The sequence below is a fragment of the Harpia harpyja genome, chromosome 13 (assembly GCF_026419915.1).
Source record: "Harpia harpyja isolate bHarHar1 chromosome 13, bHarHar1 primary haplotype, whole genome shotgun sequence".
Classification (NCBI taxonomy): Eukaryota; Metazoa; Chordata; class Aves; order Accipitriformes; family Accipitridae; genus Harpia; species Harpia harpyja.
The window spans coordinates 36,524,560-36,535,286 of NC_068952.1; the positions used below are offsets into that span (position 1 = coordinate 36,524,560).

At 37.7% G+C, this 10,727-nt stretch overlaps 1 protein-coding gene and 1 long non-coding RNA gene across 3 annotated transcripts in view; both read left to right on the forward strand.

Moving 5' to 3' along the window:
* The window catches only part of COG2 (component of oligomeric golgi complex 2), a 31,818-nt gene extending 23,843 nt beyond the window's left edge, over positions 1 to 7,975 (forward strand). For both annotated transcript variants that reach the window (XM_052805329.1, XM_052805330.1), the window contains 4 exons: positions 21 to 163; positions 2,450 to 2,589; positions 5,761 to 5,941; positions 7,536 to 7,975. In XM_052805329.1, coding sequence (XP_052661289.1) covers positions 21 to 163; positions 2,450 to 2,589; positions 5,761 to 5,941; positions 7,536 to 7,637 — 566 coding nt within the window. In that variant the 3' untranslated portion in view covers positions 7,638 to 7,975. The remainder of the gene's footprint in view (positions 1 to 20; positions 164 to 2,449; positions 2,590 to 5,760; positions 5,942 to 7,535) is intronic.
* Positions 7,976 to 9,594: 1,619 nt separating this feature from the next.
* Positions 9,595 to 10,668, forward strand: LOC128149853 (uncharacterized). The gene is made up of 2 exons (XR_008237878.1): positions 9,595 to 10,149; positions 10,293 to 10,668. It is a non-coding gene; the product is annotated as an uncharacterized LOC128149853 (long non-coding RNA).
* Positions 10,669 to 10,727: the final 59 nt, after the last annotated feature.

Below are 10,727 nucleotides of genomic sequence, written 5' to 3' on the forward strand. Positions count from 1 at the left end.
TAGCATTTTTACTTCAATAGGAGCCTTGGAAGACTCAAAGACTTCTTTATCAGCCTGCGTGCCTACCTTGAATAACAGGATTATCCAGGATCTCAGTGAGTCCTCCTTTGCTTACCTGAAGAGTGCACTGGAAGTTCCAAGACTATATAGGAGAACCAACAAGGTCAGTGCTGGTTGCAGATGAAAAAAATAAATCAGTAAGGGCTATGCTAAGAATGCTAACCGGGTAGTACATTTATGAGTTCTTCAGGCCTGTCCATATCTGCTTGACAGTCAAGAACCCTATTAAATACCATGAGATAATTTAGTGATTTACTGTTTACCTCATTGCAAAGGAAAAAAATAATGGTATTTTCAAAATTCTAGGTAGGCTAACAAAGATGAGAGCACAGGCCTGAGATGGAAGGAAGAGCGAGGAGTAGAACGGTTAATGTGCGAAAGAAAAAGTGTTAATGAGAATAAATGTGTTGCCCTCGTGTCATAGCATATACCATAAGAGGCAGTGCTGCTGAGTGGCAGGCTTCTTTTGGGAGGATGACTCTTCTGCCTGCTATGTCAAGAAACTTCTTCCCAGTGAGCTAGCAGCTTGGATTTGATTCAAGAAGTATCTTGCACAGAAGGAACAAGATGAGAATGGCTAAAAAGAGTAATTTGTTGAGAAACTAATAAAAAGTAATGGTGAAATACAGTACCAAACCCAATTGTCTGATCTTGGCTTGTTCTACTACTGTGACATGCCTTTGCCAGTCTGTCTGCAGAGTTGTGTTGGTAGTTAGCTTGGTATCATTCAGGCAACAGAGAAAGATTTGATTAACAGGAACCACAGACTGCTACATCCTTGCCTAATTTGAACACAGAAGGCTGTTCTTTCCCATTTACCCCTCTCCCCTTGCTCTCTCTTCCTGCTTGTTTGTGGGGTCGTTTTGGTTGGGGGTGGGGTGAGGGTTGCCTTGGCTCACCAAAATCAAAAGCACTTTCCTGGCTATCACGAAGAAACTGTGCTGCCACCAGCAATGCAGTGGCTACATGGAAAAAATTAGAGCTGTTAAGTCTACCTCTTTCAAAGGTATTAAATTTTCTTTGTGTGCTAAATATTTAGGGTAAGCTGGAAGAGAAGTTGTTCCTAAGGGAGTAGTTTATTACTTCAGTTTATTACTAAGGTTTCTCACTGTCTTAGTTTTAAGGACATACTTAATCAGAAATTGTATTTAAAAAGCAGAAACAACCTCAAGGCTAATAAAGTTCATCTATGTAGTGACTAGATTGTTCTGTCTTTAACAAAGAATATTTTTACTTAAGGAAAGAGTAGAACAAAGTATGTAAGTGCAAGGAGAGTGAAAAACCCAACAACCCTACACTGCTTAGCTCAGTTATCTGAAAGCAAACTCTGCATAGTGATTTAGCGGACTGCCATAATCTCTCAGTTGTCCATGGGATGTTTAAGCAGATGGTGGGCTAACTGTGCCAAAACAAAGACGCAGGACTTGGCCACCTTCAAGTCAGTTGAGTTGCTAGCTTGAGCTCTGTACTCAGTGAGTGTGACTGCATTGCTCTCTTGGCCATCAGTCTAACTGGCTTTGTGTGGTGCAAAGCCTGAACTGATAAACAGGAGAGAGACGACTGGGGTAGAGAAGGTACTTCATTACAGTCATGTTAAGTGCTGGCAACTTTATTTTTACTATGTTCTATTACTTTGATTTTTCACCAGAATTCAGAATTTGGCATGAGGATAGTCTTTGCAGGAATTGGATGTGCAAAGGCTCTTTTGCTTGGCCAACTTCTAAGATTTGGAACTCTAAGAGGTTAATGAGGTATTTCAGGTGTCAGATTTTGTGTGTACCCTGGATATGTTCCATTGCTTTGCAATGCATGAGATTCACCCAAGCTATGTATGGGTCATCCCTGGAGAGATGAAGCACTCTGCAACCAAAACTAGCTGAGAAGAAGATATTGAGGGGATATTAGTTATCCCAAAAGCATTCTCCTGGAAAATATACTGAGGGAGCAGGATGGTATAAGAACAGAAGGAACAATGTCTTCAGCTTAGTGAAGTATAGTACAAAACAGTAGGCATTTTTGAAAAGGTCTAATAGTCTGTTGTGGACGCTGAGTCTGCTCAGCTTTCTCTGAAATCAGCGTGAGCAGAAAGGGCATTCAGGATCACGCCCTGATAATAGGAGTGGCTGGCTGGCACATGCATCTCAAAAAGCTTTGGTCATTTTGAACCTTGTTTTATATTATATCACATTGTATAACACTACCGAATGATTTTGTGATGGTGTCTTTCCTATTTACAATGACCTCTACATGGATTTGTCATGAATGGAGTATGTATCTCTTTGCTTAGGTGCAGGCTTAGCATTTTTATATACGTGCTAGAATTTGGTGTTGATGCTTTCAGTAAGTAAATGGTTCTTTTTCCCCATCTTGTTTCCCTGTCATCTACCAGGAGGTGCCAACTAAAGCTTCACCTTATGTTGATAGCGCTCTTAAGCCCTTCTACCGACTACAGAATGAATACAAAGATACATTGAAGCAGCCCATGGTTCATCAATGGTTGGAAGGTGCCCTCTCTGAAAGCACGCAAAAGTAAGACAACCATACAGAACATTCTTTGCATTAATTAAAAACTCCAGTGTCCGTTGAATGGGCACAGGAAAAAAACAGAACGCTATGAATTAGCATAAGTGTAAAAATCCAAGAATATACCCTTCTTTTGGCAGGGTGTATTTCTTCAGATTTACTCTGGTGTTGGGTATTCAGCAGATGAAAAGCAGGGCAGGGAATCCAGAGACCTGGCTTCTGCTCAGATCTCTGCAAATGTGACATTGTGGATAGGGCATTTGAAAAATTGTTTGGCTGTAGTAATGCAGCAGTGAACTAAAAATTTGCATTTTGTTTCAGAATCAACATAAAACCTTAACCTCATGTTATTTTCAGTGAACAATGGTTGAATTTTAAAGAAACTTGAGTTCTGCTTTTCTTTGACTTTTTTAATGTATGTAATGATTGTCCAACTTTTTAGTGGTTTAAAAAAAAAAAAGTTTTGGATTTTTTTTAACTGCTGAAGAGATAACTGTTCACAGTTTAATAAGGCAGTCATAAAGCAATACCTTCTTTAGAAGATATTCTGCTTCCTAGTTAGCATCTTGAAGACTTCTTGAGCATGAATATCCATCTGAATTAAGTTCATTATTGGATTTTGTTTCTGTCTGTTTGTCTAGCTGTATTTTAAATTCATACTGCTGTGGGATGTTGCATTCTGTGAGTTCAGACAGTTAAACTGAGTAACATGAGAAGGCAATACTTTTTGGAAGTTTTTCCAGATGATTTCACTGGATACCCCCTACTTCTTGCATTGTGGACAATTTATTCCTTGTGCCAGCTATAATTTTTTATATCTCTGTAATCTTGCTTCAGACTAAAGAGTCCCCTTGCCGATTTTGATGTTTCTTTCCTCTTCCCTTCTCTATAGTTGTTATTTGCTCGTTTTCTTTGTCCTTTCTGGTCATAGATGGTATGGTCAGAAGAGTCCATGCAGGTTAAAGCGTGATGCTGTGATTTCTGTCTGTCCTTACATGGTTTTCCTAATAATTCTTAGCATATTGTCTTGTCTGTTGGCTGCTGCTGAGCATTGGATTGATGTTTTCTGAGAATTAGCCTCATAATACCGAGGCTTCAAACTATAGTCAGAACATGAGTTCTTGCCTGCCCTTCGCCTCCTTATCCCTCCCTGCTGCTCCACTTCTGGCACCTCTCAGGTACTTATTAATGCCCAATGCATCTGCAGTGGTTTGCACTCACTTTTTTGGTTATTCAGAATAAATTTAAAATTATAAGACAATTTTGACACTCAAATATTCACCGACTGTGCTTAAAATTATTCTTAAGTATTTTGGACAGGGCCAAGCATAGATTGGTCCGGATTCCACTGGTCACTTCCATTTTGCACAAAACCTGCTTTTTCAAGCTTGGTGTCTCTTTTCTTAACCAGTTATTAGTCCATAAAAAGAAGCTTGTTCTTAACCCACAGCAGTTATGTTTAAGTAACGTTGCTGAAGGACTCCAAAGATTTCTGGAAAGTCAAGTTGCATGCTTGTAGAGCTAAAATATCTTAGAGAGAATTCTTGTCTGTCTGTCAGTCTATGTACCTCTTTGTGTCTAGTAAGCCTTGCTTTTAAAGAAAGCTTCAGTAAATCTGGTGACACCACACAAATTAAGTAGCTGTTCTGTATTTCCTTGGATCCAGCCAGAGCTTTTTTCCCCCCAAAAAAGCGGTTTCTCACCTTCCATGTCAGCATTGCCAAAACCAACTTAAGTGCTAGGTTAAACACAGTGGTAACGGTTAAACATGGGTAAGATCGGCAGTGTCATTTGTTAATTTCTTAGAATTTTCTGTTGAATTCCGTTTTCATAATTTGTTGTTACTATTCTTATCAGTTTGTTTTAAAATGTCTTATCCTCACTGAACAAGAAAAGAGGCAAAGAAACTGAATTTCTTAAATGGAGGAATATCGTAGTTTCTTCATTGAGAATGTAGATGCAAGTAATTAATTTAATTGCCTGCTGTGACAATATCTTCTGGCATCTAAATGAGAAAAAACAGAAAAGAGCATAAACTGGTTAAAAACCTGTGAGGACTAAACTTGCTTATATGGCAGAAGAACTTCAAAGTACAGCAGAAGTAGGAAGTCTTCACAAGTGAGTGGTACTAGGAAATACCACAACGTATGAAAAGAGAGCACGGTTGACTTCTGTTGGTATACTTCTACTTTTTGTAGAATGGTATCTTGAAACAGCTTCCATGGCACTGGCAAGCACTTTTTCTTTAGCTATTCCTATCTAATTATCCCTTAAAAAGCTTGCCTGCTTTCTGTTGCCTCCCTTTTTAAAAGTAAGCACTGGGAAGAATCTTTCAACTTCCTTAATTCTTACAGTAGTTGTTTGATTATGGATCCTCTAAATTCCCACTGTTGCTCTATTTTCTCCTCTTAGCTATTCTTAACAACTCGCTGTCCTGGGCATCTGTTAGTTAATTATATGATATTATGCCTTTCCATTTAGGCATGAGATTTCAGTCCATAAGGCTTTTGGAACTTTTGCTGATTAGTTGATTTGTTTACCTTGTTTGATTCTATGCTTTCTTTATTGTGGATCCCAGTATGTGGGAAGTGGTATTTTATTCCGTCTATACTATTTCTATCTTGGCATTACTGTTTTTCTGACTTTTCCTGCCAGCTTCCTGAGAGTCCTGTTTAGATCAGTTGCTTCATTTTAGAAATAGGCATTTCTGACTGGTGTGCACTTGCACACTCTCATATGCATGCACACTTCTATAACTTGTCTAAAACTATGTATTTTTTGGTCTGTCAGGCTGTTATTCTTGTCCTGCTTGTAAAAGGAATTTTACTTAGCGCTCTATTGGTTGTAAATAGAGGCTGATTCAGACTTTTTGAAATTGAGCAATTGCATTCCTTGGTCTCTATTGAGTTCAAACGTCTTGAGCAGGCCAAAAATGTTGTGATAAGAAGGAGGCTTCAACACTGAATAGTAATCTTCAGATTGACCTCTGGAACTAATGATGGAAATACTGATTAATTGATAATGATGGAAATATAAGTAGCTTCCTCACAAGGAAAACCATTCCTACTAGCATTGTTCAGCATTTTTCTCAGGGCCAGTGATGTACTAATGTGTATCAAGTAGGCTTTTCTGTAACAGTGTAATTTTTTTCTTTCTCATTAATCTTCCTTAATTTAGGTATTATGAAACTGTATCTGATGTGCTAAGTTCTGTTAAGAAAATGGAAGAGAGCCTAAAAAGGTTGAAGCAAGCCAGAAGAACTACAACTTCAAACCCTGTTGGTACAAATGGGGGCATGAGTGACGATAACAAAATCCGACTACAGCTGGCCCTAGATGTTGAGTATTTTGGAGAACAAGTAAGTTATGAGGAACAATTTTGTTTACTGTTACTACTGATTTTGGAAGGGAGTGAGATATAGGAGGAAAGGGAAGCTTCGCTTACTTTTTTGGTTTGGGGGGGGTTGCATTGTTTTTTCACATCTGTATAATGGAGGTGACTTGAGACCCTGGTGATTGTAGATACCACTTGAGCAATGCATGCTTTCCTGTCCTTTCTTATACATATGCATAGCTTGTGTTGCTTACTATTCAAAATTCAAGTACTGCTTAGGTGCTTAGAAGCACAAAGAAGAAACACTGTGTGGACAGATCAGAGGGCAGGGACCTTCCTTAGCTCTGATGGAAACATCTTTATGGCCCTGCTTTTGTTTGCCTTCTCTCTGGGTATTTCCAGCCTTGAGTTACTGCATAGTCAAAGGTCTATTCCCAAGAGCCTTGAAAATGTTAGCCTTATTTGTTGTGCTGCATAACTCTAAGTTCCTTTCAGTGCCAAATATGAAACCTTAAACAGCAAAATAAATAAAAGAAGAAAATATTCCAGGAAGTGTGTGCAGTAGCTACATCAAATTGTATAGGCATACTGTTTTGTACTCATTTTTTTCTGAAAATTATATATAGAAATAAACAAACATTCAAGTGCAGGTCCATATCATTAGTTGCAAACAGTTGTCATCAGTCTTGTTTATGAGCTGTTGATGCATTATAACAGGTAGATAAAGCCTGTATGTGAGCAAATGCTTTTCTTATATCTGAGACCTACCACAAAGGAAGAAGATTTGGGTGGAAGTACAGAACTCTTACTAACAAGAACTATTATTTGGCAGTTTTTGACTGGGGTTGGGCTTTTGTTCTTTTATTCCTATTATGTGCACTAACATCACTCCGATGTGAATTTAAGCTGAACTGGGATAGATTATTCATAATAGTTTAGGAGCTGTTTTGGTACATGTGAACATTACAAAGAGTTCCAGCAGCAAACACCTTTTCAGAGCCATTTCATTATGGTTTTATTTAGATCCAGATTTTTCTTCTTCAGTGCACTCTTAGTTTTCTCATGGTTGTATTTTTCTAATTGTCAGAGCAATAGATTTCCTGGGTAAGAAATGACTCGTAGCAACCTCTCTGTTTGTAGAGTTGTTTTCATCCCCCAGGAAGTTCGAAGCTAGAACCATAGGCCCTTGCAGCCTATTGAAATGCTTTCATCATCATGCTGTTGGCTGTTCTTGGATGTATTCATGTTTATCTTTAAAGTTTTGCCCAGAAACCTCATTTGGGGTTTGAAAAAATTTCAGTTGAAATCAATGCATATGAAAACAAAGTTACAGCCAAGTTTCTCTCTCTGTTTCATTGGAAAACTTCCAACTGGCTTTAGTTACAAGTTGCCTAGAAGATGGTTCAATATTTCCCTGCAAGACACTACATTAACTGGAAAGACTTAACTGAGCGAAGTTGGATACAAATTTTTTTATAGTGTGCACTATATGCAGTTGTGGTTTTTTGCCACACATTGATGCAGGACAACACATATGCTTTGCTAAATGTTTTAAGTAGAATAATTAGTGAGCTTTTGATGTTTTAAAGAAAACTGATGTTTCTTATATGTCTTTTCAGATACGAAAGATGGGACTGGAAACAAGCAGCATAAAATGCTTTTCAGCCCTTACAGAGCTGGTTCTAACTGCCAAGGATCAGGCTACAGCAGAACAATCCTAGACGTTTTTGAAAGCATGTGATTGAAGATAAACAATGTCCCTAAAAGAAAGAGAGAGAATTTAACTCTTCTTTATTTTACCAAATAAGTAGCAATGAAGTGCTTCCTAATGAATCTCGAGCAACAAATCAGCGCATCTTCTGTCAAGATAGGCTTGTTTCACCAAAAGACTGAGAATTTACCATAGTTTTCCATTATATGGAAAGCAATCAAAAGTTCTAAACTTTCTACTATAGAATAAAAGTGGAAGAAAATGTTTTTTTATTTTTGTTGTACATCTTAAAATGTAGAAGAATGAACTTATATGATGAAAATAACATGTAATAAATTGTCTTCCTAACTTTTGATGTCCCATATGTTTTTAAATCAAATGTATTCATTGATGGCTGTGAAAAGTTTTCAAAGGGACTTTATTCCAGCTCTTCTGGAATAAAGAAGGTGCTTACAGGAATAGGAATCTGCTATTTCTTGTTACTGCTTTGCACTTAACCTGCTTTCCCTCATCATGGGATATGGTTAGCTCTTGTTTGGGTTTTGAATGTTTTCATTTTACTGATTTGGTTTCATGGACCTTGTTTGTGAGAAAAAAAAGCATAAAAAAGCTCTTAAAATACTTTAAATTTAAAAAATAATTTCTAGTATCAGTATCTAACTTCTACTGGCTGTTACATTCAGGCTACCTGTTTTCCTTCAAACTAAAACTTAACTCACTAAGCTAGAATTGACTCAGAGTTGGCGTATTTCTGATTTGTATTATATTGTCTATTAGAATTCAGGGGAATATTTTGCCTGAATACGTGTAGAATTCTTGTAACTTCAAACCTAGTTACTTCAATACAAGCTGCATCTTTATATAGCAGGAAATTTGAAAGTGTTGTTAGGGTTCTAAATGGTAGAAGGATTAACAAAGAGCTCTCTTGAACCTAGAGTGATTTGCCTATTGACATTTCTCTTTTGTATGTGAGGGACAGGTAACAGTCTGGGCACAGTAGGAGGTGAATTTGAGCCTTTGAAATGAGAGAATGCTCTGTGTGAGTGAAGGAAGGTTTTGTTTGTGGTTTTGTCTTTTGTTTGTTTGTTTGTTTTTTACCCTGTGAAAATTTAACACTGGAATTCTAGTTCATGTTTATTAATTAAAAATACCCATTTCTTCCTAAAGTATTTAGAGAGCTTGGATCTTAATGGGGGAGCCAAAGATGATGCAGATCTTCCAAGTACTTAGAGATACGGAGTTCGTAGGGCACAGCTGTTACGTAGCATTGAAGTTGTAGTGAGCAAACCTTTCACAGCATTGAGGCTTTTATTCCTCACTGTTGGAGAATTGACCATATTTTAGTTGAGCAGACACAATTATGTGATCACTGCTTTTGAAGCGATTAGGGTAGGTGATTATTATGACTTCTCTAAAATTAATTTTATGAAGGGGGGCAGTGGGGAAAGTACTACTGCTTAAAATTATGTTTGTTCTTCTTGGATTTAATCTGAGTAACGGAGAGCAGGATTTGGCTCTTCTAATTTGCTTAGCATCTCTCTGTTCATGGCAACACATACAATTGAGAGAGCATCCAAATTTATTTCTGCACACAGCAAAGTGAACCAACTTGCTGGGTGTCAGGTCTGTTTGTCTTATTCAGTGATGTGATGAGATCGTCAGCCAGCCAAGGGCTTAGGTATACACTGCTGAATGAACATAACTCTTACTGCTTATGGACAAGAAATTTGTTGACTGTATTGTATTTTTCCAGGCTTCTAACTGATGAATCTAGAAGGCTTGGTCTCCCTGCATCTCTTCGTTTGCTTTTATTAAGAGTCAGGAGTAGAGGTGTCTTGCTACCACTAGCTACTGTTGTTTTCAACAATTTTTCTTATTATAAAATGAAGGTGTAAGTTGTAGTCTGAGACTCAGGTTGCAGTATTGTAAATGCGTTGTGCAACTTCTTATTTTGGAAGGTGAAGTTTAAATTTCTGTAACAGCTGTCACAAAAGTAGTAGATTCTGAGATCTGTGCATACTAGTGATTGAAGATAGAACAGCTTTGTTTGTATCCCCCAAAATCAAGGATAAGGATGCAATCTGTGTACCAAACCAAAAAGGCATGAAAAGGTCACTTGCCCTTTTGTTGCATGTGATTTCCTGCATCTTCCTGCAATAGCACAACTTCCTACTTGTCATCATCAGCTTGCTGAGTATACAGGCTGAATTCTGTTCTTTCCTTTGAAGACCAGCTTGAATTTCAGGGCAGGAAATAACATTGTATAGCAAATCAAAATTATTGAATGGTCCTATGATTGCTGTAAATGTCTACATTGCTGGTTTTATGTCAGTTCCCCATCTTTTATTTTTGTTCACTTGAATAGCATTTAGTTTTCATTCAGTGGTATATGACATCAGTTAAAAATTTGTGTGATGCCCCTCTTGAAAGAAAGAAGAGGTGTGAATCGGCTTTGTCTTTGGTAAAATGAACTTCAGCATTTTCAAATACTGTGGATCAGTGAGGAGGAGAGGTTCTACGGTGTAAGTAAGTGTGTTCTGATAGAGATGTCTTCTGCTACTAATCCTCTTTCTTCTATTCCTCAGATTTTTATGGGATTTTTTTAAGTGCACTTCACTTCATGACAGTAATGCAGATTTTGTGCCTTTTTCTTCTTCCCTTCTAGGACCTCTAGAAAACTTGCTATGCCTTTTTAAGTCTGGAAGGAATTTAGCTGCAAGAGGTTTTCTATAATAGCATTGAGGAGGGAAAGAGTGGTGGCATGTTTTCCTCTAAAATGGTAATTGGATTCTCAAGTGTGTGGGTTATATCAGAAGTGGACCAGACTGTTTTAACCTCATCACCTAAAGATAACAAGCAATATGTATGTTTGGCTGGACCACTCAATATTCAGGAATACTTACTCTCCTTTTTCTATCAGCAGTTGTATTTTCACGCTTGAGCCAGAGGGATGAGGAAGCAAATTGCCTAGGTTGGTTTTTTTTAAGCTTATCAGCATAATTGTCAGCTATGCTCAGGTATAAACTGTTGTTTTATCAAAACTTAAAAAGCCTGTCCTTGTCTTTGTTTTCTTTCTCGAAATCTCCCACCTGTTAGAGCA